Source organism: Neoarius graeffei, chromosome 1 (genome assembly GCF_027579695.1).
Source record: "Neoarius graeffei isolate fNeoGra1 chromosome 1, fNeoGra1.pri, whole genome shotgun sequence".
In the NCBI taxonomy this organism is placed as follows: domain Eukaryota; kingdom Metazoa; phylum Chordata; class Actinopteri; order Siluriformes; family Ariidae; genus Neoarius; species Neoarius graeffei.
This window is the reverse complement of record NC_083569.1, coordinates 41,935,719-41,962,975: the sequence shown is the minus strand read 5'-3', so window position 1 is coordinate 41,962,975 and position 27,257 is coordinate 41,935,719. Positions and strand designations below refer to the sequence as shown.

Below are 27,257 nucleotides of genomic sequence, written 5' to 3'. Positions count from 1 at the left end.
ATTGATTATAGCTCTAAATAAATATTGAAGTTTTTTTAAATAATCCGTATAACTTTATTTGTATGCCCATATACTATGTTTATTGAATCAAATCCGTATAAAATACGGACATTCCATATAGGTTGACATGTATGCATAATTGTTAAAACATGCATTCTTCAGATATACAACACTGTCAGTTGTAGACAAGTGGAAAAAGTGATTTGTAAAATAATTACTCAGGTCGGTTTTCAGCAAACATATTTACTCTTACTTGAGTAATGGTGTTCATTACTACTTTTACTCAACTGAGTTGTTACTACAGTAGCAGTATGCGCATGCAAGTCAGTGTGTTTTGTTCTCGGTTATAACAGTGTGTGTGTGTTTTTTCGAATATAAATACACAGATGATTATAGAAAGTTGCGTGCACTGATTGGTTGAGAAATTCGGACTATTTCTCGATAATCACCTCAAGCGATTCAGTAAAATGGCGGCCAATCACTTCGTCACCATAAGTGAGGAAGAATTACAAATGATGAAAGAAAATGCTGTTCCTAAAAGCACTAAAGATGCTATGAAGTTTGGACTAAAACTATTCAAAGGTAAAGTGGAATTGTGATTTATTTTATTTATTTCAAAATGAAGTATTTTATGTGACTTGATACAGATCATTGACACAAGTCTGCACCGCACTGTTATTACATTTGCATGCTGCTTTTGAATTTTGAAATAAATAATTTTTTAAATATGACTTTTTAAATAATCACCTGTGTATTTATACTTAAACAATTATCCGCCACAGACTTGGTGAATATCGGTGAATCATAACCAGTAATGAAGACTTTGTCTTGGTTATTATTCACTGATATTCACGTCACCTTCGGCAAATAATTGTTAAGTACAACAGTGTTTGTTTTCGTTACAAGAGAGTGTTAGTCTGTTACAACAGAGAATACAAAGTGTGTTGTTCTATTATTACAGAATTTCTATATTACATTTAGACAGGTTTTTGATTCAGCTAATTTATTGATATTAAGCTTTTAGTTGATTTATACTACATATTGATTGCTGCTCACATACAGTGTCTTGCAAAAGTATTCATCCCCCTTGGTGTTTGTCCTGTTTTGTTGAATTACAAGCTGGAATTAAAATTGATTTTTGGAGGGTTAGCACCATTTGATTGACACAACATGCCTACCACTTTAAAGGTGCAAACTGTTTTTTTTTTTTATTGTGACACAAACAATAATGAAGATGAAAAAACAGAAATCTGGAGTGTGCATAGGTATTCACCCCCTTTCGTATAAAACCCCTAAATAAGAGCTGCTCTAACCAATTCACAAGTCACATAATTAGTTGGTTAAGATCCACCTGTGTGCAATCAAAGTGTCACATGATCTGTCACATGATGTCTGTATAAATCCACCTGTTCTGGAAGGACCCTGACTCTGCTACACTACTAAGCAAGCAACATGAAAACCAAGGAGCCTCCAAACAGGTCAGAGACAAAGTTGTGGAGAAGTATAGATCAGGGTTGGGTTATAAAAAATATCCCAAACTTTGAATATCCCAGGGAGCATCATTAAATCCACTATTGCAAAATGTAAAGAATATGGCACCACTACAAACCTGAAAAGAGAAGGCCGCCCACCAAAACTCACAGACTGGGCAAGGAGGGCATTAATCAGAGATTCAACAAAGACACCAAAGATAACAGTGAAGGAGCTGCAAAAGTCCACAGTGGAGATGGGAGTATCTGTCCATAGGACCACTTTAAGCCATACACTCCACAGAGCGAGGTTTTATGGAAGATTGGCCAGAAAAAAAGCCGTTGCTTAAGAAAAGATGTTTGGAGTTTGCCCAACAGCATGTGGCAGACTCCCCAAACACATGGAAGAAGATTCTCTGATCAGATGAGACTAAAATTGAACTTTTTGGCCATCATGGGAAATGCCATGTGTGGCGCAAACCCATCACCCTGAGAACACCATTCCTACAGTGAAGCATGGTGGTGGCAGCATCATGCTGTGGGGATGTTTTTCATCTGCAGGGATAGGAAAGCTGGTCAGGACTGAAGGAAAGATGGATGGCACTAAATACAGGGCAATTCTGGAGGAAAACCTGTTTGAATCGGCCAGAGGTTTGAGACCAGGATGAAGGTTCATGTTCCAGCAGGACAATGACCCAAAACATACTGCTAAAGCTACACTGGAGTGAGTTAAAGGGAAACATTTAAATGTCTTGGAATGGCCTAATCAAAGCCCAGACTCAATCCAAGTGAGAATCTGTGGCATAATTTGAAGATTGCTGTACACCAACGCAATCCATCTAACTTGAAGGAGTTGGAGCAGTTTTGCCTTGAGGAATGAGCAAAAATCCCAGTGGCTAGATGTGCTAAGCTAATAGAGACATACCCCAAGAGACTTGCAGCTGTAATTGCAGCAAAAGGTGGCTCCACAAAGTATTGACTTTTTTTTTTTGGGGGGGGATACCTATGCACACTCCAGATTTCTGTTTTTTTCCCCATCTTAATTATTGTTTGTATCACAATAAAACAACAATTTTCACCTTTAAAGCTGTAGGCATGTTGTGTAAATCAAATGGTGCTAACCCCCCAAAGATCCATTTTAATTCCAGCTTGTAATGCGACAAAACAGGACAAACACCAAGGGGGATGGATACTTTTGCAAGACACTGTATCTGTTTGATCATTTTAAATTGGAGATAACAACTAATGCATCCCGAGTTAAGTAAAATGAACTCACAGGAGTATGGATGATTTACGTATTCATATTTAGTTTTAAGGAAACTCACATCCAGCAGTGCAGCAGAGGAGTGGCTAGCCATCTGTACTTACTTAGCCAAGAAACCCTAGGAAAGGGTCCTAACGCAGAACACACTGGATGGATGAAGAAGAAGAAACTTACATCCACTGCCAGTACATTCTGCCACACACAAGTTTCTCAAATTATGTTTACTCACATAAGGTGATGTGCATTTCAGTGAAATGTACATTCTGCATAGTAAGATGCATTCCAAGGTCTGAAGTATTAATGAGCCTTTGATATCTGGCCAAACAAATTTTCAGAACAACAAAATACCTTTTTTTTTTTGCATTGCAAGGCTTTATTTGATGTTGTCACATAAGACTGTCATTTGTTTCGGTCAATAAGACATATGAAGGGTGACATCAGACCATCAATATTGCAAACAGATATAAACAGACAGCCTACAACCTTCAAAGCCTTTCCCTTCACACAGACGGCCATAAAATTAAAGCACATCCATATCCATACTCTAGTACTGTAGTGTAACTTAAAACCCAGCTATAGAGTTACAACACATTACACTATTACAGTGTGCTGGCTTTCTTATTTTATTATTTCCAAGCGTTTCCATTTTAGTACTATAATGATGAATACATTTAAGCAGAAAGTGTTAAGTCTCCTATCTGAGCTGTTTCTCAAATTACTGCACCTTCAATCATAGATGGATGGCCTGTAGGTAACATTTCTGTTAAAACACAAAATAATATGGACACAAATAATACAAACAGAGATAAAATATTCAAGCAGTGAAGGCATGTGCTAGTTTTATGTATGAATATGGCTACATTTAGAGCATTTGATTCAAACCATATTCACCTTTTCAAATGGTTTTCTCAGGAATCCAGTGTAAGCAGTTGATTAAAGCTGAGTACTGAATATGATGTGTAAGTGTTTTAGATCTGGTGCTAGTCTAGATTACGACACTGAGCATGACTGGTATGTTTGCCTTTCACTGAGGTGTAAATGATTACTTCTAATTGGCCAGCAGATTTTGACATACTGAGGTTGCACATGCTTTGGAGTAAAATGCTGTAGGATGCACACTGGTCATAGCACAGCCCCTCTCTCTCCTGCAGCTTCCGTATTTCTTTATGCTTGTGTTTCAGCCTCATCCTCTGGTATGTAGACGCTGACGGTGAACTCGCCTGCCTCTTTGCCATACTTGTTCTTCACCAGCAAGGCATACTTGCCTGAGTCAGTCGGACTGACTGCTGCGATGGTGATGCTGGCAAATTTGCCATGCTCAAACTTGAGCGTGATGTGATCATCAGGTACCAGCTGTTTCTCATTCTTCAGCCAGCTGACTTCAGGCTGAGGGTCACCCCACACGTTACCGGTGAGGTTCAAAGACTGAACAGGAATAAGAGGGAAAAGAATAATGAGAATCCAGAATGGCAACATCACACACCAAAATTATATATCAGAAAAATAATCAATGGCAGGATGCTATGATCCAATTACCACGCTGACACTGATCATTTTCTTACATGATGCATATCTTATGATGCACTGTCATCATTTATAACAGCGCATTCCAAATTGTTTCATTCCTCTTACTTCAAAGCAAATGTGCCAATATACCATATAAATGATGTGCTTTTTTGTTAAAACAACACCACATTTTTTTTAAAGGTGACATATTATACCCCTTTTCCACAAGTTCACACAGATCCCTGAGGACTTAATGAAATATTTGTGACATGCTTTGGTCAAAACACCACAAGGATTAAGCACTACAGCTCCCTTCTCACCCTGTTTAAACCAGCCAATTTGAGAGCCTGTTCCTTTAAACGAGAATGAGCAACTGCTCACCCCACCCCTCTCTTGCACTGGCCAATCAGGTAGCACTTTCCTCATGAATATTCATTCTGAAAGGCAGTTCTCAAACCATGAGTGGAGATGCTCCAATGAGGGGGCGGGATCCTTTTAATGAGCTCCTCTTTTGACATAGAAAGGGAAGCCAACTCTGTAGGGCTTGTTGAAGCACATTTTCTCTCAACCCCAATTCCAAAAATGTTGGGATGCTGTGTAAAGTGTAAACAAAACCAAAATGTGATGACTTGCAAATCATAGAAACCAAATATTTAATTGAAAATATTACAAAGACAACAAATGTTGAAACTGAGAAATTTTATTGTTTTTTGAAAAATATATATGCTCATTTTGAATTTGATGTCAGCGACAAGTTTCAGAAAAGTTGTGACAGGGGCATGTTTACCACTGTGTTGCATCACCACTACTTTTAACAACACTTTAAACATTTGGGAACTGAGGAGACCAATTGCTGTAGTTTTGAAAGAGAAATGTTGTCTCATTCTTGCCTGATATACAGTTAAACAGTTCGGGGTCTCCTTTGTTGTATTTTGATGCACCAGATGTTTTAAATGGGAGACAGGTCTGGACTGCAGGCAGGCCAGTTTAGCACGTGGACTCTTTTACTATGGAGCCATGCAGTTGTAATACATGGAGAATATGGCTTGGCATTGTCTTGCTGAAAGAAGGAAGGCCTTCCCTGAAAAAGATGACTTCTAGATGGCAGCATGTTACTCTACAACCTTTATATATCATTCAGCATTAATGGTCCCTTCCCAGACGTGCAAGCTACCTATGCCATGTGCACTAATGCACCCTCATACCATCACAGACGCTGGCTTTTGAACTGTGTACTAATAACAAGCCAGATGGTCCCTCTCCGCTTTAGCCCAGAGGATGCAGTGTCCATGATTTCCAAAAAGAATTTCACATTTTGATTCATCAGATCTCAGGACAATTTTCCACTTGGCCTCAGTCCATCATAAATGAACTCAGGCCCAGAGAAGGTGGCGGCGTTTCTGGATATTGTTTATATACGGTTTTACTTACATTTGTGGATGCAGTGATGGACTTTGTTCACAGATGACTGATGTTTTGGGAAGTGTTCCTGAACCTATGCAGCGATTTTCACTACAGAGCTGTATCTGCTTTTAATGCAGTGTTGCTTGAGGGCGTGAAGATCACGGGCATCCAATGTCAGTTTTCGGCCTTGTCTCTTGCATACAGAGATTTCTCCAGATTCTCTGAATCTTTTAATGATATAATGTACCATAGATGATGTGATCCCCAAATTCTTTGTAATTTTACATTGAGGAACGCTATTCTTAAATCGTTGCACTGTTTGTCCACGCAGTCTTTCACAGAGTGGTGAACCCCTCCCCATCTTTACTTCTGAGAGACTCCGCCTCTCTGGGATGCTCTTTTTATACCCAAACATGTTACTGACCTGCTACCAATTATCCTAATTATTTTTTTTAACATTACAAAAAAAAAAAATTCCCAGTTTCATCATATATGTTGTACAACCCCGATTCCAAAAAAGTTGGGACAAAGTACAAATTGTAAATAAAAACGGAATGCAATCATTTACAAATCTCAAAAACTGATATTGTATTCACAATAGAACATAGACAACATATCAAATGTCGATTTCATGCCAAATATTGGCTCATTTGAAATTTCATGACAGCAACACATCTCAAAAAAGTTGGGACAGGGGCAATAAGAGGCTGAAAAAGTTAAAGGTACAAAAAAGGAACAGCTGGAGGACCAAACTGCAACTCATTAGGTCAATTGGCAATAGGTCATTAACATGACTGGGTATAAAAAGAGCATCTTGGAGTGGCAGCGGCTCTCAGAAGTAAAGATGGGAAGAGGATCACCAATCCCCCTAATTCTGCGCCGACAAATAGCGGAGCAATATCAGAAAGGAGTTCGACAGTGTAAAATTGCAAAGAGTTTGAACATATCATCATCTACAGTGCATAATATCATCAAAAGATTCAGAGAATCTGGAAGAATCTCTGTGCGTAAGGGTCAAGGTCGGAAAACCATACTGGGTGCCCGTGATCTTCAGGCCCTTAGACGGCACTGCATCACATACAGGCATGATTCTGTATTGGAAATCACAAAATGGGCTCAGGAATATTTCCAGAGAACATTATCTATGAACACAATTCACTGTGCCATCCGCCGTTGCCAGCTAAAACTCTATATTCAAAGAAGCAGCCGTATCTAAACATGATCCAGAAGCGCAGACGTCTTCTCTGGGCCAAGGCTCATTTAAAATGGACTGTGGCAAAGTGGAAAACTGTTCTGTGGTCAGACGAATCAAAATTTGAAGTTCTTTATGGAAATCAGGGACGCCGTGTCATTCGGACTAAAGAGGAGAAGGACAACCCAAGTTGTTATCAGCGCTCAGTTCAGAAGCCTACATCTCTGATGGTATGGGGTTGCATTAGTGGGTGTGGCATGGGCCGCTTACACATCTGGAAATACACCATCAATGCTGAAAGGTATATCCAGGTTCTAGAGCAACATATGCTCCCATCCAGATGACGTCTCTTTCAGGGAAGACCTTGCATTTTCCAACATAACAATGCGAAACCACATACTGCATCAATCACAGCATCATGGCTGCGTAGAAGAAGGGTCCAGGTACTGAACTGGCCAGCCTGCAGTCCAGATCTTTCACCCATAGAAAACATTTGGCGCATCATAAAACGGAAGATACGACAAAAAAGACCCAAGACAGTTGAGCAACTAGAATCCTACATTAGACAAGAATGGGTTAACATTCCTATCCCTAAACTTGAGCAACTTGTCTCCTCAGTCCCCAGACATTTACAGACTGTTGTAAAGAGAAAAGGGGATGTCTCACAGTGGTAAACATGGCCTTGTCCCAACTTTTTTGAGATGTGTTGTTGTCATGAAATTTAAAATCACCTAATTTTTCTCTTTAAATGATACATTTGCTCAGTTTAAACATTTGATATGTCATCTATGTTCTATTCTGAATAAAATATGGAATTTTGAAACTTCCACATCATTGCATTCCGTTTTTATTTGCAATTTGTACTTTGTCCCAACTTTTTTGGAATCGGGGTTGTACTATTTTCAACAACATACAGGGTTTCCATGATTTGCAAATCATAGCATTCTGGTTTTATTTACATTTTACACAGCATCCCAACATTTTTGGAATTGGGGTTGTAAATCGGCAGCCCAAAAGAAACTGACTTGGCTGTCTTATTTCAGAGTCTGTGGGTTAGAAGGCACTCCAGATACCCAAATGTATGTGCACAAGCACGGAAAAAAGTGAGTTTTTCATAATATGTCCCCTTTAATCCATATATTATTAGCCTTATGTTATGTCACACATCCAGCATACAAGTCCCTGCAAATAAGCTGTTACTATAGAAACAATAATGTATTAGCTCGAGGGATTTAATATAAACCTGTGATGTGAATTATAGCCTGCACTATTGTAAGACCTGCTTTTATAGAAAACTAACCAACACCTGGCCAATCACATTTCAATACTACTGTGGTACAGATTTCATTATCTTTCAGAAAAATACTTTGCTTCCGTCATAGTCTGAAAACAGAAACTGGTACAACAATTAAGGTTGCAGTACAAAGTGATAATGATATCATTTGTTCATAGGGTTTTCTGGCATCCTGGGTAGTTGGAGATGTATTACCTTGCCCTCTTGGATAGTGACCACATCTGGCAGGCCTCCAATCACACGTGCTCGGTCTATGAGAAAAATGAAGTGGTCAGTAAGGCTGTTGGTAAATCAATGTGTATTCCAAAGGAATTTCTTACTCCTGACCCGACATGTCATTATGTTTTCAAAAACAAGAAGTGAGGTTACAGCACAGACTCCAGGGTCTAAACATTCCCAAGACATTTAGACAGGAGATGCATCTCTTACTGCATCACTACTATATGTATATGCATCCTACGCAAGTAAGTAAGGAAGAGAACTTGAAATAGCATCCGCATGCTTTCAGAACAAGCTGTCTCCAGGAAAGAACACAACAATGACAGCAGAGACAATCACTTACTTCTCTCGGCAATAGCTGCAGCCCTGAGGAAGGAAATGGATAAGCATACTGTTAGTTAAGGCTTTAAATAGCATCAGAGCCTATTAAGGTGATATGGTCTACTTCCACACAGTGGTGTCAGAAAAAGGCTGAGCCAATAACGTCATAAGGATGTACTCAGATGTTATTTTCTATTTTAGGACTTTAGGAGGAGTTTTTTTCCCTTGTTGTTTGTTTTTGCATACAACAGTTTGTAAAAGTGTACAACATTTGTGAATGATATCTTTAATAAAATAACACAGAATACAGATCATTATATTATATTATATTATATTATATTATATTATATTATATTATAATTAAATACTTACTTCAGCCTCTGGAACTCTGAATAGGCCTCTTCCCATGCTTTAATAGAATAGAATATAACAGAAAATGATGAACAAGAACGTTCACTCAGGAGAATATTTTTGGCAAAGAAGGAAGACTAATAATAAACTCCAGGCTGAAATTTGACAGTTCAATCACTCTGAGACAAAAACAATGTAGTTAACGAATGCTTGAAACACCTGAGGCCTTTACCTTGGCCGGTGAGGTCAAAAACTCTCCTGACACTGCCTTCGCCTGCGAAGATGTCGATGGCATACTTGCCCTTGTCCTTGTCTGTGGGCTCGTTGATTTTCAGCCACAGCTGCTCTCCTGTGACTCCACACTCCACTCTGTTTGAGTATGAAATCTTGCCCTCTCTGAATAGCCACAAATGAGTATGAGTAAGAGGAGACTGTTGGGGCTACCAATCAAACTTACAGTGCCTTGCAAAAGTATTCATCCCCTTTGTGCTTGTCCTGTTTTGTTGCATTACAAGCTGGAATTAAAATGGATTTTGGGGGGCTTAGCACCATTTGATTTACACAACATGCCTACAACTTTAAAGGTGAAAAAAAATTTTTTTAAATTGTAACACAAACAATAATTACAATGAAAAAACAGAAATCTGGAGTGTGCATAAGTATTCCGCCCCCAAAAGTCAATACTTTATAGCGCCACTTTTTGCTACAATTACAGCTGCAAGTCTCTTGGGGTATGTCTCTATTAGCTTAGCACATCTAGCCACTGGGATTTTTGCTCATTCCTCAAGGCAAAACTGCTCCAACTCAAAGTTAGATCGGTTGTGTTAGTGGACAGCAATCTTCAAGTTATGCCACAGATTCTCAATTGGATTGAGGTCTGGGCTTTTACTAGGCCATTCCAATTCATTTAAATGTTTCCCTTTAAACCACTCCAGTGTAGCTTTAGCAGTATGTTTTGGGTCATTGTCCTGCTAGACCGTGAACCTTCATCCCAGTCTCAAACCTCTGGCCGACTCAAACAGGTTTTCCTCCAGAATTGCCCTGTATTTAGTGTCATCCATCTTTCCTTCAGTCCTGACCAGCTTTCCTGTCCCTGCAGATGAAAAACATCCCCATATCATGATGCTGCCATCACCATGCTTCACTGTAGGAATGGTGTTCTCAGGGTGATGGGTTTGTGCCACACATAGCATTTCCCATGATGGCCAAAAAGTTCAGTTTTTGTCTCATTTGACCAGAGAATCATCTTCCATGTGTTTGGGGAGTCTGACACATGCTGTTGGGCAAACTCCAAATGTGATTTTTTTAAGCAATTACTTTTTTCTGGCCACTCTTCCATAAAGCTCCACTCTGTGGAGTGTATGGCTTAAAGTAGTCCTATGGACAGATACTTGCATCTCCACTATGGGTCTTTGCAGCTCCCTCAGCGTTATCGTTGGTGTCTTTGTTGCATCTCTGATTAATGCCCTCCTTGCCCGGTCTGTGAGTTTTGGTGGGCAGCCTTCTCTTGTCAGGTTTGTAGTGGTGCTATATTCTTTCCATTGTGCTATAATGGATTTAATGGCGCTCCGTGGGATATTCAAAGTTTGGGATTTTTTTTATCACCCAACCCTGATCTATACTTCTCCACAACTTTGTCTCTGACCTGTTTGGAGGCTCCTTGGTTTTCATGTTGCTTGCTTAGTAGTGTTGCAGAGTCAGGGTGCTTCCAGAACAGGTTGATTTATACAGACATCATGTGACAGATCATGTGACACTTTGGTTGCACACAGGTGGATCTTAATCAACTAATTATGTGACTTATGAAGTGAATTGGTTGGAGCAGCTCTTATTTAGGGGTTTCATACGAAAGGGGGTGAATACTTATGCACACTCCAGATTTCTGTTTTTTCATCTTAAATATTGTTTGTGTCACAATAAAAAAAAAAATTCACCTTTAAAGTGGTAGGAATCCATTTTAATTCCAGCTTGTAATGTGACAAAACAGGACAAACACCAAGGGGGATGAATACTTTTGCAAGACACTGTATACAACAAAAAACTGCTACAGTGCCACATTACATGCTAACATACAGACAGAAACCCTGCCAACATTTTCAGATGCCAGCATTAGCGTGGTTAGGGAAGTAAATTGCAAATGCAGAAACTACCACGTGTGCATCGCATTTCATGTAGTGGATTGCAATGCATGACACAAAACGCATTAGCAAACTGACTCCGCCAGACTCTACTTTGGTGTTTTGTTCTTTCAGAATGCTGTGCACTCAAAAGACACTCCTGAGTACACATATGTGGATATAATTCAGTGGAGGTAAAAGCTGGCCAAAGGCAAATTTTACTTTTGTTGGTAGTTCAAGACTCCAGTACTGATTTCTAAAATATTTTATATCATCTGAGACAAGTTGGCATTTCATATTCTAGGCATTTATTTAACATTTCCACTTTATGGGTGCAGCATGTGGGTGTAGCATAGCTGCCTCACACCTCCAGGGTTTCTGATTTGATCCTGAGCTGTGCTGAGTTTCTGTGCATGTTCTAACCATTCATATGGGTTTCCTCCAGGTTCTTCAGTTTCCTCCTGTCTTCCAAAAAATGTTGGTAAGTGGACTGGTGATTGGTATTAAATTACCCACCTATGTGTGAATAAGGCCCTGTCCACACGGCAACGGATTCAGGTGAATCTGATAAAATTGTTTATCGTTTCGGCCTGGCGTCCACACAGCACCGGCGTTTTGGGTGCCCCAAAACGAAATCTTTTGAGAACAGGTTCCAGAGTGAAAAAATCTGGCAACGGCGCCGTTGCGAAGTCGTCTGGATGAGTAGAACGGATTTGTTTACGATGACGTCACAACCACATGACTGTCAGTGCTTCACGCCGGGTAGAAGTGTAACGAAGTCGATGCGAGTTGTCAACAAATCCTATAACTTGGTTCATGAAATGCGCTTACAAAATATTTTCACTGTGAATATTTATTGTGTAATGGTGCAAAGTGAGAGAGAGAGAGAGAGAGAGAGTGAGAGAATAGCCCTTAGGGCAGAGTCTTTAGTCCAAACACTGCGGAAGCAGTACCAAACCGCGCACCGCCCGTGCGCTTTCCAAAAACAAAAACAATCCCGCTAGCAAACATAGGAAAAAAAAAAAGGAGCGATCTCACCTCTTCAGACGTTGGTTTAAGTCCAACAATACATTCCTCAAAAAGGGCATAGAAGAACAAAGTAATCCATCAACATGTAGCATTCAATTTATTCCGGACCATTAAAGAATTCTGGAGGATATCAGAATGTTGGCGTACTGGCTTCCATCTACCCCCATTCATTCCTCTTTCTGCGTCTTTCGTTTTACGATACTGATTAATAATCAAAACTTTATGTGGCTAATGCTACAGAAGAAGGGGTTTATGCGCATGCGTCTACTTCTTCTATTGTTCTGGTGTCTCCGATGGGACCGTCTTACAGCGCACGTAGTGGTGTGGCATGTGTATTGCATCGTTTTCAGTAAGCGTTGCATTGCCATATGGACCTGAAATTTTACTGATCCGTTGCCCATGTGGACACGATATTTAAAAAAAAAAAATCTCGTTGCTGTTGTCGTGTGGATGTAGCCTGTGTGTGTGAATGTGAGAGTGTGAATGCATCATGCCCTGTGATAGACTGGCATTCCATTTAGGGCATATAGAGTGCTCCGAGATGATGCTAAAAATAGTAACACTGCGGTCTGCGTGGCCATCTTGGAAGTCACTCGCTCCAGAGCACTCATAGAGTACACATCATAGAGTACACATTCACCGATTCGTTTCCGCGTTAGAGGGCTTAGAAGCTTGGATTTTTTAAGAATTTAGACATCTGAAGTGATGGAGCACTACTGTGAAAGTTTGGATAAGCAGGCCCGGGAGCGTTATGCTGAGAAGGTACGTTTCATTGGGAATGTAGATCCATACACTGTTAGTGAGAAGGAATGGAAAGCTGACCCCAGCTTGTTGTTGCATGTGACATATATTGATCTTGTGAACTATCTAGTGTTTCACCCAAGTCCATTTTGTGAACTAAAGGATTTCCAGAACTACAAGAGTATGGAAGCCAAAATCTAAATAATGTTTGAAAAACTATTATAATTATTATCAATTATTTTAGTCAGTGAATAAAATGTAGGTAACTTGTACTAACAACTTGTGTACATAAACATTACTAGGCCTAGATCTTAAATGCCATTTGATGCAACAATAGAGTGCTTCGAGGTCAGCGGGAACCCAGCGGCGGCCATATTGGAAGTCAAAGGTCGCTGTGTCAGTGCATTGTTGTTGTTCAGCGAAGCAAAAAGGGGTGACAATGCCGAATACGTGTCATTGTTGGCTGTAGTAGCCAGGGGGAAAAGGGTGGCAAAAGCTTCCACAGACTCCCTAAAGTCGTGACTAACCAGGGAATTGCAGCACAGGAGAAAAGCGAACGGAGGAGACGACAGTGGCTGGCTCCCATCAACCGATCAAATTTAGGACAACTTGACTGTATCCGGATTTGTTCTGATTACTTTGTGACAGGTAGGTTAAATTGTCTTGAATTTCATAGTTACTAAAATAAATGTGATTGTGGCAGCGGGGGCGTGGTCAAGCGCCGGTCTGTGACAGGAGGGCGGAGTCAGGGAAGGCAAGTGGCAGAATCACTACACCTGACATGAATTAACCTGTTTGTGTGTGTCTTCCCAGTGACCACGCCCTATTTAAGGAGAGAGAGCGAGAGCGAGAGCAGAGGGAGCTCTCTCCCCAACCAGACAACCTGAGTGTGTGCGTGCGTGGCTGAGAGAGTGAAATTTTCACTGAAAAGTGAAAATAAAAGAGTTTTGTGAACTCAGTTCTGGCCTGCCGTCCTTCTGTGCTCCACCCACCCATACAAACTGCTACAGTGGTGCTGAAACCCGGGAAAAGTGGAGCACCAGCCAAGCAGCCCCATGGAGTCCTCCCCGTTCGCCGACCTGGTCCACGCCCTCGCCACGGCCCAGCAAAGTCAGCACCAGGCGCTTGTCACCCTCCGGAAGGAGCAAGAGCGACGTTTCGAGGCCCTGGTGCTGGCCCAACAAGAAGATCGGGAGGCGTTCCGGCACCTCCTCGCGTCGGCGGGGTCCACCAGCGCTCCTACCGCGGGCCTGTCTCCCCTCACCGTCACCAAGATGGGCCCGCAGGACGACCCCGAGGCGTTCATCACGCTCTTTGAGCAAGTCGCCGAAGCCTCGGGGTGGCCGATGGAGCAGCGCGCGGCGTGCCTCCTCCCCCTGCTAATGGGAGAGGCACAGCTGGCTGCGCTACAGCTCCCCACCGACCGCCGGCTGGCCTACACGGACCTCCGCCGGGCCGTCCTCCAGCGTGTGGGGTGCACCCCAGAGCAGCAGCGCCAGCGCTTCCGCGCGTTGCGCTTGGAGGAAGTCGGCCGTTCGCGTTTGGCCAGCAACTCCGGGACGCCTGCTGGCGGTGGCTGAGGGCCGACAACCGCGACGCCAAGGGAATCATCGACCAGGTGGTGCTGGAACAGTTCATCGCTCACTTGCCAGCAGGAACTGCGGAGTGGGTCCAGTGCCACTGCCCGGCGTCGCTGGATCAGGCAGTCGAGCTGGCGGAGGACCATTTGGTGGCTGTCCCGGCGGCAGGACAGCAGATGTCATCTTCTCTTCTCTCTTTCCCCATCCTCCTGTGTCCCGTCCTTGCCCCATTCCCCCACCACGGAGGCGGGGGCCGGCACCACCCTAGCCAGCCCGCCGCACCCGCGGTGCCCTCCCATTTCTCCCTTCTGTGTCTGTCTCTCTCCCACCTCAGGTGAGTGAGCCCCAGATCACCGGTGCAGAGGGAAAGCCCGGGCCGGTTTGCTGGCGCTGTGGGGAGCCGGGCCACCTTCAACAGCAGTGCACGGCGATGGAAGTGGGTGCGGTGGTTCGGATCCCCGACGCGCCAGAGGCCGCCCTCGATCGGGCGGGAGTGTATCGCATACCGGCGAGTATCCAAGGGGATACATATCAGGTGTTGGTGGATTCTGGTTGTAACCAGACCTCAATTCACCAAAGCCTGGTGCAAAATGAGGCATTGGGGGGAGCACAGGGGGTGAAGGTGTTGTGTGTGCACGGGGATGTTCACAGCTACCCTTTGGTGTCGGTTCCCTTTTTTTTCAGAGGGGAAAAATTTATAGTGAAGGTGGCGGTTAATCCTCGCCTTACCCACTCTTTAATTTTGGGGACTGATTGGCTGGGGATTCACGGCGATGTTCGTAGGTGGTGTACGGCATGCCGCGAATGCCAGTTAGTAAATCCAGCGGCCATTCCAAAAGTGCCTTTGCGCCCTCTTCCATTAATCGAGACCCCGTTTGAGAAAATTAGGATGGATCTCGTCGGGCCATTAAATCGGTCAGCACGAGGGTACCGCTTTATATTAGTTCTGGTGGACTATGCAACACGATACCCGGAAGCGGTGCCTCTGCGCAATATCTCAGCACGCAGTATTGCAGAGGCACTCTTCCGCGTTATCTCCCGAGTCAGAATCCCGAAAGAGATTCTGACTGATCAAGGCACTACATTTATGTCACGGACACTGCGCAAACTGTATGGGTTATTGGGGATTAAGCCGATCCGCACCAGTGTGTATCACCCACAAACGGACAGTTTAGTGGAACGGTTCAATCGCACCCTCAAAAATATCATTAAAAAATTCGTAAGTGAGGACGCACGTAACTGGGATAAGTGGCTCGAACCCTTGTTGTTCTCAGTGCTAGAGGTCCCCCAAGCCTCCATGGGGTTCTCCCCATTCTAATTATTATATGGGCGTAAGCTGCGTGGCATCCTAGACGTGCTGCGAGAAAATTGGGAGGAGGGACCTTCACAAAGCAAGAACGAAATTCAATACGTTATGGACCTGCGCGCAAAACTCCACATGCTCACCCACCTAACTCAGGAGAATTTGCAGCAGGCCCAGGAACGGCAAGCCCGCCTGTACAACAAGGGTACGCGCCTTAGGGAGTTCACCCAGGGAGATAAATTACTCGTACTGTTGCCCACTTCGAGCTCCAAATTGATCGCCAAGTGGCAAGGTCCCTTTGAGGTCACACGGCGAGTCGGGTACTTCGACTATGAGGTGAGGTGAACGGACAGGGGTGGGGCACTACAAATTTACCACCTCAATCTGCTTAAACTCTGGAATGAGGAGGTCCCCGTGGTGTTGGTGTCGGTGGTTCTGGAGAAGGTGGAGCTGGGACCGGAGGTTCAGAAAGGGGCATTGGCATCCCGTACCTCTCCGGTCCCCGACCCAACTCACGGAGGTCGCCCAGTTGCAGACCGAGTTTTCGGATGTGTTCTCGCCCCTGCCCGGTCGCACTAACCTCATAGAGCACCACATAGAGACGCCCCCGGGGGTGGTAGTGCGTAGCCGCCCTTACAGGCTACCCGAACACAAAAAAAGGTGGTTCAGGAAGAACTTGAGACCATGCTCGAAATGGGCATCGTCGAGGAGTCCCACAGTGACTGGAGCAGCCTGGTGGTCTTGGTACCCAAGGCCGACGGGTCGGTCCAGTTCTGTGTGGACTATAGAAAAGTCAATGCGGTGTCTAAATTTGACGCGTACCCAATGCCTCGTATTGAGGAGTTGCTCGATCGACTTGGCACTGCTCGCTTTTATTCGACACTGGATTTGACAAAGGGATATTGGCAGATCCCCTTGACTCCACTATCCTGAGATAAAACGGCCTTTTCCAGACTGTTTGGTTTACACCAATTCGTCACACTTCCGTTTGGGCTGTTTGGGGCACCTGCTACATTTCAGCGGCTGATGGACAGGGTCCTCCGCCCCCACGCCACCTATGCGGCCGCCTTTCTCAACGACATCATCATATATAGTAATGACTGGGCGAGGCACCTTGAACACCTAAGGGCCGTCCTTAGGTCGCTGAGGCAAGCGGGTCTCACAGCCAACCCGAAGAAGTGTGCGATTGGGCGGGTGGAAGTACGGTATCTGGGCTTCCACTTGGGCAACGGTCAGGTGCGTCCCCAAATTAATAAGACCGCAGCAATTGTGACCTGCCTGAGGCCCAAGACCAAAAAGGGGGTGAGACAGTTCCTGGGGCTGGCTGGCTATTATCGTAGGTTTATACCTAATTATTTGGACGTCACCAGCCCGCTGACTGATCTCACTAAAAAGGGGGCACCAGATCCGGTCCAGTGGATGGAGCAATGCCAGCGGGCTTTTTCTGAGGTAAAGGCTGCACTGTGTGGGGGGCCACTTTTACACTCCCCTGACTTCTCTCTCCCCTTTGTGTTGCAGACCGATGCGTCGGACAGAGGGCTGGGGGCGGTTTTGTCCCAGGAGGTGGAGGGGGAGGACCGCCCCATCCTGTACATCAGCAGGAAGCTGTCGGTGCGTGAGGGGCGCTACAGCACAATAGAAAAAGAGTGTCTGGCCATCAAGTGGGCGGTCCTCACCCTCCGTTACTACCTACTGGGGCGCCCTTTCACCCTCTGCTCGGACCACGCGCCCCTCCAGTGGCTCCACCGCATGAAGGATGCCAACGCGCGGATCACCCGTTGGTATCTGGCACTCCAGCCCTTTAATTTCAAGGTGGTCCACAGGCCGGGGGCGCAGATGGTCATGGCGGACTTCCTCTCCCGTCGGGGGGGGGGGGGGGGGGGGGGGGGGGGGGGGGGGGGAGTCGGCTGCAGGCCGGACGGCCGCCCGGCCTGAGTCGGGCAGTGGGGGTATGTGGCAGCGGGGGCATGATCAAGCGCCGGTCTGTGACAGGAGGGCGGAGTCAGGGAAGGTAAGTGGCAGAATCACTACACCTGACATGAATTAACCTGTTTGTGTGTGTCTTCCCAGTGACCGCGCCCTATTTAAGGAGAGAGAGCGAGAGCAGAGGGAGCTCTCTCCCCAACCAGACGACCTGAGTGTGTGCGTGCGTGGCTGAGAGAGTGAAATTTGCACTGAAAAGTGAAAATAAAAGTTTTGTGAACTCAGTTCTGGCCTGCCGTCCTTCTGTGCTCCACCCACCCATACGAACTGCTACAGTGATACAAACTATTATCTTTTCTATGTACTTTCAGCAATGATTAATGGATATATTTGTCACATTAGGTAGCTTATGTCTACTGCAGTGCATAGAGTGCTCCGAGATGATGCTAAAAATAGTAACACTGCAGTCTGCGCGGCCATCTTGGAAGTCACTCGCTCCAGAGCGCTCATAGAGTACACATCAGAGTACACATTCACCGATTCGTTTCCGCGTTAGAGGGCTTAGAAGCTTGGATTTTTTAAGAATTTAGACATCTGAAGTGATGGAGCACTACTGTGAAAGTTTGGATAAGCAGGCACGGGAGCATTATGCTGAGAAGGTACATTTCATTGGGAATGTAGATCCATACACTGTTAGTGAGAAGGAATGGAAAGCTGACCCCAGCTTGTTGCCGCATGTGACATACATCGATCTTGTGAACTATCTAGTGTTTCACCCAAGTCCATTTTGTGAACTAAAGGATTTCCAGAACTACAAGAGCATGGAAGCCAAAATCTAAATAATGTTTGAAAAACTATTATAATTATTATCAATTATTTTAGTCAGTGAATAAAATGTAGGCCTAGTATGTAACTTGTACTAACAGCATGTGTACATAAACATTACTAGGCCTAGATCTTAAATGCCATTTGATGCAACAATGCACTGCAGTAGACATAAGCTACCCAATGTGACAAATATATCCATTAATCATTGCTGAAAGTACATAGAAAAGATAATAGTTTGTATCACATTTATTTTAGTAACTATGAAATTCAAGACAATATTAACCTACCTGTCACAAAGTGATCAGAACAAATCCGGATACAGTCAAGTTGTCCTAAATTTGATCGGTTGATGGCAGCCAGCCACTGTCATCTCCTCCGTTCGCTTTTCTCCTGTGCTGCAATTCCCTGGTTAGTCACGACTTTAGGGAGTCTGTGGAAGCTTTTGCCACCCTTTTCCCCCCGGCTACTACAGCCAACAATGACACACATATTCGGCATTGTCACCCCTTTTTGCTTCGCTGAACAACAACAATGCACTGACACAGCGACCTTTGACTTCCAATATGGCCGCCGCTGGGTTCGCGCTGACCTCGAAGCACTCTATTCCTGCCTCATTTCCAGTATTCCCAGGATAGAGCTGTGGATACACTAAGATCTTGATCAGTTAAAAAAAAAGTGTGTGTGTACTGAAGATGAATGAATTTCCATTTTCCTGAGACAAACTGCAGTGATGTGAATTCTCTTATCTTGTATCGCTTATCTATTAGTGTCAAGCTGCATATTGTACGTAACGTCAGGATGTCTGCAAGCAGATGTTTTTGGGATTATTTAAATGCAGGCTGTCTGCAATATAACACTGACAGCACCGTTTCAGTGTTCAACATACACAAAAGACATGGGGAAAAAAGTACAGAGAGGGGATGAGTGAGAATGAAAAAAGCCTACTTGTGAAACCAGCCAACAGGGAGCTCCTCTGTGTGATGCACAACAGACGTGTAGAGGATGATTCCATGCTCGGTGCTCTGAAACTTCAATTCGGTGGAAGAGTGGGCTGTGACAACAACAGTAACAAGAGTATCAGGATCACAGACAGATGGGTGAGAAATTGAAAGTACTCTGCTGCCTGAAGAATAGTTACTTGTGTTTGTTCTTACATAAGACATGAGCACCACAATCATTTGTGCACATTCAATCACAATTTCCAACCCTAGATACTGACACCTGCTTACAAAAAAGAAGTGTATTCAAGTGTGCTTCTAGTATACTTCTTTTAAACTAAAAATAAGAGCGTATGCTTTCAGTTTACTTTTTATTTACTTATCAGAGATATATTTAATAAAGTTATACATAAGTTTACTTGGCTTATACTGAAAAGTATATACAAAAGTCTAAGTATATTAAGCTTATACTTAAACTTTTGATCAAGATATACTGAACAAAAGTGTAATAAAGTATTAAAATACTTGTGCCTTACAGACAGCATTGTTGACTCTTAGATATGTCTGTGGTTCCATATAAGGTTTTTTTTTATTTCTCCTGAGTGGGATAATTACGTTTTTTTTTTAAATTTATTTCTTTTCCTTTGAGCTTGGATGCCAATTTCAGTTGTCATTGCCATGTTTTATACTTTGGCGTTTAATACAATGTTGCTTTAAATTTTGATTTTGAAAGAAAACGAATATGTTCTTAATCCTGAGTATCTGTTGTTATTATGTGAATTCTTACCTTTATAACTTCATTGTAACTTAAGGTACAAAACACTTAAGTTGTCTACTGGTAGTGTGCATGAGGTAAGGGTTAGGGCTAGAAAACTAACAGTATACCTAGAGGGGTAATTGCAGTATACTTCAAAACTAAATAGAAAACAAGTAAACTCATAGTATATTTCCAGTATACTATGAAGTACGCTTTTGTAAACTAAAGAGTGGACTACAAGTATAGAACTAGTAAACTATTAGTATACAAGTTTACTTGTGGTATACTTGCAGTACAAAGTAAAAAATACTAGTTGTATACTCAGAGTTTACTTCTCTTAGATTTAAAGTATACTTTTTATAAACTAAAAGTGGGCAAATTTAGTACCAAGAAGTATTAGATTAGTTTACTTACAAGTATACTGTAAGTACATTGATATCTTTACACAGTGGTGCTTGAAAGTTTGTGAACCCTTTAGAATTTTCTATATTTCTACATAAATATGACCTAAAACATCATCAGATTTTCACACAAGTCCTAAAAGTCGATAAAGAGAACCCAGTTAAACAAATGAGACAAAAATATTATACTTGGTCATTTATTTCTCATCTCATCTCATTATCTCTAGCCGCTTTATCCTTCTACAGGGTCGCAGGCAAGCTGGAGCCTATCCCAGCTGACTACGGGCGAGAGGCGGGGTACACCCTGGACAAGTCGCCAGGTCATCACAGGGCTGACACATAGACACAGACAACCATTCACACTCCCATTCACACCTACGGTCAATTTAGAGTCGCCAGTTAACCTAACCTGCATGTCTTTGGACTGTGGGGGAAACCGGAGCACCCGGAGGAAACCCACGCGGACACGGGGAGAACATGCAAACTCCACACAGAAAGGCCCTCGCCGGCCCCGGGGCTCGAACCCAGGACCTTCTTGCTGTGAGGCGACAGTGCTAACCACTACACCACCGTGCCGCCCGGTCATTTATTTATTGAGGAAAATAATTCAATGTTACATATCTGTGAGTGGCAAAAGTATGTGAACCTCTAGGATTAGCAGTTAATTTGAAGGTGAAATTAGAGTCAGGTGTTTTCAATCAATGGGATGACAATCAGGTGTGAGTGGGCACCCTGTTTTATTTAAAAAACAGGGATCTATCAAAGTCTGATCTTCACAACACATTTGTGGAAGTGTATCATAGCACGAACAAAGGAGGTTTCTGAGGAACTCAGAAAAAGCATTGTTGATGCTCATCAGGCTGGAAAAGGTTACAAAACCATCTCGAAAGAGTTTGGACTCCACCAATCCACAGTCAGACAGATTGTGTACAAATGGAGGAAATTTGAGACCATTGTTACCCTCCCCAGGAGTGGTGGACCAACAAAGATCACTCCAAGAGCAAGGCGTGTAATAGTCGGCAAGGTCACAAAGGACCCCAGGGTAACTTCTAAGCAACTGAAGGCCTCTCTCACATTGGCTAATGTTAATGTTCATGAGTCCACCATCAGGAGAACACTGAACAACAATGGTGTGCATGGCAGGGTTGCAAGGAGAAAGCCACTGCTCTCCAAAAAGAACATTGCTGCTCATCTGCAGTTTGCTAAAGATCACATGGACAAGTCAGAAGGCTATTGGAAAAATGTTTTGTGGATGGATGAGACCAAAATAGAACTTTTTGGTTTAAATGAGAAGCGTTATGTTTGGAGAAAACACTGCATTCCAGCATAAGAACCTCATCCCATCTGTGAAACATGGTGGTGGTAGTATCGTGGTTTGGGCCCGTTTTGCTGCATCTGGGCCAGGACGGCTTGCCATCATTGATGGAACAATGAATTCTGAATTATACCAGCGAATTCTAAAGGAAAATGTCAGGACATCTGCCCATGAACTGAACCTCAAGAGAAGGTGGGTCATGCAGCAAGACAACGACCCTAAGCACATAAGTCGTTCTACAAAGAATGGGTAAAGAAGAATAAAGTTAATGTTTTGGAATGGCCAAGTCAGAGTCCTGACCTTAATCCAATCGAAATGTTGTGGAAGGACCTGAAGCGAGCAGTTCATGTGAGGAAACCTACCAACATCCCAGAGTTGAAGCTGTTCTGTACGGAGGAACGGGCTAAAATTCCTCCAAGCCGGTGTGCAGGACTGATCAACAGTTACCGTAAACATTTAGTTGCAGTTATTGCTGCGCAAGGGGGTCACACCAGATACTGAAAGCAAAGGTTCACATACTTTTGCCACTCACAGATATGTAATATTGGATCATTTTCCTCAATAAATAAATGACCAAGTATAATATTTTTGTCTCATTTGTTTAACTGGATTCTCTTTATCTACTTTTCGGACTTGTGTGAAAATCTGATGTTTTAGGTCATATTTATGCAGAAATATAGAAAATTCTAAAGGGTTCACAAACTTTCAAGCACCACTGTACTTGGTACACAAAAGTATACTTAAGGAAATATACTTTAACTTTACTTAAGTGTACTTAATAAAATGAACTATGAAGTATACTTCTTTTTGATAAAGGCCTTTCCCACAGACATCAGTCGAGCCTCTGTTCTTATTGAAACACAGCCAATTGATCAGCCTTTAAGCCAAATTATTGAGCCCCAATAATGAACACTGCTTCAAAGTCACTTAGAGCTTTTCCTTTTGCCATCTTGGTCCAAAATCAACATCAAATGCACCTGCTCAGCACTTTTTTTTAAATATGCTACAAAGCATGGTGGGACATTAATTGCTCTGTTGTATCATGTAGTACACCATGATATACTCATTTAATCAGGTTTTTCCTTTCATTTGTCACCTTTACATCATGGAGCATTAATGAACCATTTCTACAATGGTATAGAAGGATAACAAAATAGAAAAAAAACCCCAATAACAACTCACCTATAACTCTGAACATTTCATTCAATATGGCCTTATAACCTTTAGGGAAGAGTCAGATCACCATTTTAGAATATTAGTATGGATAAAGCATTGCAGAAAGTCTGTTCTACTCAGAAGATGGTGGGTATTTAAAAAAAAAAAAGGCCTGCTTCCTACCTGCTTCCGTCAGATCCAGTAAAGTCTTATCCTTTCCTCTTTCATCCCAAAGTCTCACCTCATAAACACCTGCGTCTTTCTTTGAAAGCTGTTTGGAGGGTTATAAAAGAAGTGAGAGAAACAAAGACCCTTGCTCGAGCTGCATCAGAGAGCAGATATGAAGTAATTTCGATTAAGAAATAAAAAATAAACAGGCAGAAAAATCCAAAAAGGCAAGCGTTTCTTCTGCGGTGGATGCTGCAGGCAAACAAGGACACCATAGAAACAGAAGACAACAGCGACATAGATAAAACCACATAACGACACATGAAACTAGATGATAACTTATAAAGGAAAAAGCTGCAGACTTTGGGCTTCCTTCAGCAGCAGGTTTCTTTTTCGCTCTTTTTAACAAGCAGGAAATTCGGCACATATCGCAGTTAATGCCAATAGCAATCTGCAAGAGTGGCATGGGAAGCTCACCTCCATGAACCTGCATGCACTAACATTAATCATTTCTAGCATCATTTCCTGCTTACAAGAAATGAACGTAGCCTAATTGGCAATTCACTTTCTGTTACATGCAAAACTATGATGTGACACAGAGAACATTTGATTTATTTGTGTGCCATCAGAAGCTAATTTCATGAACTTCATAAGGTCATAGAGAATATGGCCCTAAATTTCAATACATATGTTATGTAAAGTTGAATATAAAATGGTTTATTAAAGTTAAAAAAAAAAGCCTTTGGATTATTTGTGTGTGTTTTTGAAGAGAGTAGGCTTTAGCAAGCTGAAGCCTGTAGCTGCTAGAAAAGCTCACTCTACACTTTCCCCACAATGCCTTGCAGCTGCCTGACCTTGCCAATGTTGAAGGACAGCACGCTGTCGACAATGCCAATTTTCCGAGCATCTTCGTCATCCTCCGCGATCTCAATTCCATCCTTAAACCAGGTTATGTCAGTGTCAGCTCTGATATTTCCTACCTGAAGAGATGAGAGTAAGATGGGGAGTTGAGTGGAAAGGGCAGAGATAAAATATTAATCTGACTGACCTGAGAGAGTGAGAAAAATTCATTATATCTAGCACAACCTTACCTTGCATTTGAGGTAAACGTTACATTCTTGGGTGACCTCGAAGCTGAGGTATTCCACAAAGTGAGGACCTGGATGTGAGAATGGAAAGGGTGACATTGTGGAAAAGGTTGCTGTTTAAAAACGTACAGGAATGTATTCAGCATTCACATGCTGCGTGGCATACCTTGTCTCCTGACCCACTCAGCTCTCTCAAACTCAGACTTCTTCTGAAGCTCAGCAAACTCTGTTTTGTAAAAAACATTAAAAATTAAATAAAAATGTATATAAGATATTACATGGTTGAACGAAGGTATGAAGCTTATCTTCGAGTGGTGAATATATTCATGAGTGAATGAAGTGAATGAGTGGTATGTTTTTCAACACGAGAAGATAAACTTCATATCTTCGTGCAAACGTGTAATTATATGGACGCGCACACACACACACACACACACACACACAAAAAATGCAAGTCAATCAAGAGAATTTTAATTTTGAACCAGTTCTCCATTTTCTCAACACTGGGAGTGACGTCATTGGAGTGAAATATCGGGAAATACTGTATGTCACTCAGATCTGCGATGCATTTTGTATGAGAAATGCGAGTTTTTCAACGCAAGAAGATAAACTTCATATCTTCAAACCAACATGTGATTGTCTTATTATATAGACACATTCACAAACAAAAAGTACCCAAATTTACCAAAACAATTCATCGATTTCCTCACAAGTGACGTATAGAGATTTATGTCGCAGTTTTGGTTCTGTAGTTTGTATGAAAAATACGAGTGGTGTATTTCCCAGTGAAACATTTGTGTCTATATGTGTCATTTGGCATGTTTATTCTACTAGTGAGGTCGAACTCAATCCATGCACTGAGGAGAGTGCTATCTACCCTCTTCCACATACATGAGATCACACAACTAGCTAGCATTGCTGTGATTGAAAAGAAGGCAGAACATCCCATCCTTCCTATCCAAAGAGCATGGCCAGTTTTTGCTCTCTTTGACTCCCGGCTATCAATGGTTGTGGCACGGTCAGGATTCGACCCCGCAATCTAATGGAATGAAATACGACTTTCTCCCTTTTTCACTTTTGGTGGTAACTAGATTTTAAAATGCTATATCTTTTCTGGTGGTTGTGATAAATGCAAAAGAGAAACATATTTCACTTCAGGAAAGATGAGATTTTTCAGAACTCATAAACTATATATTCGAAAATATCAAAATTGCACCGTATGAGAGGCTTTCCGTAAGCCGTCACACAATTATTCAGACCTTACTGCAGGAAGAACCTGGAGTTGAACTTGGGCTCAAATGCACTCCTCCTGAGCACCTTTAAACATTACTAAGGAACTTGGTAGACATCACAAAAACCTGCTGCTGTACTGTTGGATAACGTTGACTGTGTAAGTACAGTCATTACCGTTTGTCTCTTTATCCGATAATGGACTCGGAGCTTAATCTGATACAGTAGCACCCAAAAATAGTGTTTAATAATGGAGTAATATGATCAATCAGTAAAGCCTGATAAAGTTCATTCAGCAGTTAAGGGAGTGCTGTGTATACTAATGGATGTCCTGCACAAAGCCCTCATAATACTCCTGAGAGCTGCTGGATTTCTTATGATCTTTTCCTGCCCTCTACAGGATGGACCTGAATATAGCAGTATGAACACATGGTGATGGAAGAGGTGGTAATAGGGTCGTAAAATTACAGGGACGGTTCTCCTTTACCTTTTCCAATAAGCACCAAACTGGTCCGACCGGTAGCTTTGCCATCAACGAGGTTAAATGTGAAGGTTCCTTCATCAGTGATTTCCAAAGAGTCCATGAACATCTCAATAATTCCAGTGTTCTTGTCAAAATTCATCGTGTATTTCTGAGGAATTAGGAAACATTTATCAGTGTGTGTGATGAACAAAAACCAAGTAGAAAGCATGTGCAAAAAAAAAAAAGTGCCTAGTTGTTATACCTTTCCTTGAGTAATGATGTTATCATTGAAAACATACTCCACTTGGCATTTGGAGGTAAACTTAGCGACCTGTGCCCAGAAACGCACACGTCCTTTCTCCTGTAGTTCAACAGCCATTTCGGTCTTGAAAGGAATAACTGCAAAGAGGACACTGTGATAAATATTGCTGTAAAATAACACAGAGACATACAACTCTAACAGTTGTGTAATCACAGTGGAAGCGCATTGAGCTACACGCCAATTTTGATGTTCCTCTTGTTGTGCTGTACTTACTGGGGTACTTGTGGTCATGGCTGATATCCAACAAACGCCTCAGACCTATAAAATATTTTAAAAATGCACTCTGTTAGCGTCTATACTGCATACTGTATGCAGGTGGATAAAGAATTCTCTGAACAAATTAAACTGCAGTGCTTCATCAAGCAGTCCAAGCTTCTGAATACACTATGTGCATGTATGTCCTTGACTTTTAAGATCTAAAAGAAGGCATGACGCACCATCTTCTAGAAAAGACTGCGAGTCTTTCTTTCCAAAGACAGAAGATAGAATATCACCGTCATTAGCCAGAGAGTTGGGGAAAGTGACTCACCCTCCTCAGTCAGTGTATAGCTGGCAGAAACTCCATCAGTGTTGGTGACAACACAGGAGTAGATGCCCAGGTCCTCCAGTGAAGGATCATTAAAGATGGCTCTGGATCTGAGGACACATCGAGTGATATGAGCACGAAAAAGACACAGACACAGCGTGTATAATGTTTTAATTGCGCAACATGCTTTCTAAAAATCCTGAAACCTCTTTAAATTCCAGTAACACTAATTAGCCTTTTTCTTTTCTCCAAAGGTTAAGTGACACCAATTAACTTTTCCTTTTATTTCTGTTTCTGCAACTTTTCTTTTTTTTTTTCTTTACACCCTTTGCCTCCCACTTCCATTCTGTCTC

The 27,257-nt window shown here is 42.6% G+C and overlaps 1 protein-coding gene across 1 annotated transcript in view; it reads right to left on the bottom strand.

Moving 5' to 3' along the window:
- Positions 1 to 3,098: 3,098 nt before the first annotated feature.
- The window catches only part of myom1a (myomesin 1a (skelemin)), a 104,709-nt gene continuing 80,550 nt past the window's right edge, over positions 3,099 to 27,257 (bottom strand). The window contains exons 25-39 of the mRNA XM_060932063.1: positions 26,908 to 27,014; positions 26,592 to 26,636; positions 26,319 to 26,455; positions 26,081 to 26,225; positions 24,530 to 24,589; positions 24,367 to 24,434; positions 24,130 to 24,255; positions 23,291 to 23,378; positions 23,135 to 23,173; positions 19,487 to 19,592; positions 9,253 to 9,416; positions 9,042 to 9,078; positions 8,692 to 8,714; positions 8,325 to 8,380; positions 3,099 to 4,158 (exon numbers count right to left, since the gene is read on the bottom strand). Of these exons, the coding sequence (XP_060788046.1) occupies positions 3,898 to 4,158; positions 8,325 to 8,380; positions 8,692 to 8,714; positions 9,042 to 9,078; positions 9,253 to 9,416; positions 19,487 to 19,592; positions 23,135 to 23,173; positions 23,291 to 23,378; positions 24,130 to 24,255; positions 24,367 to 24,434; positions 24,530 to 24,589; positions 26,081 to 26,225; positions 26,319 to 26,455; positions 26,592 to 26,636; positions 26,908 to 27,014 (1,462 nt within the window). The 3' untranslated portion in view covers positions 3,099 to 3,897. The remainder of the gene's footprint in view (positions 4,159 to 8,324; positions 8,381 to 8,691; positions 8,715 to 9,041; positions 9,079 to 9,252; positions 9,417 to 19,486; positions 19,593 to 23,134; positions 23,174 to 23,290; positions 23,379 to 24,129; positions 24,256 to 24,366; positions 24,435 to 24,529; positions 24,590 to 26,080; positions 26,226 to 26,318; positions 26,456 to 26,591; positions 26,637 to 26,907; positions 27,015 to 27,257) is intronic.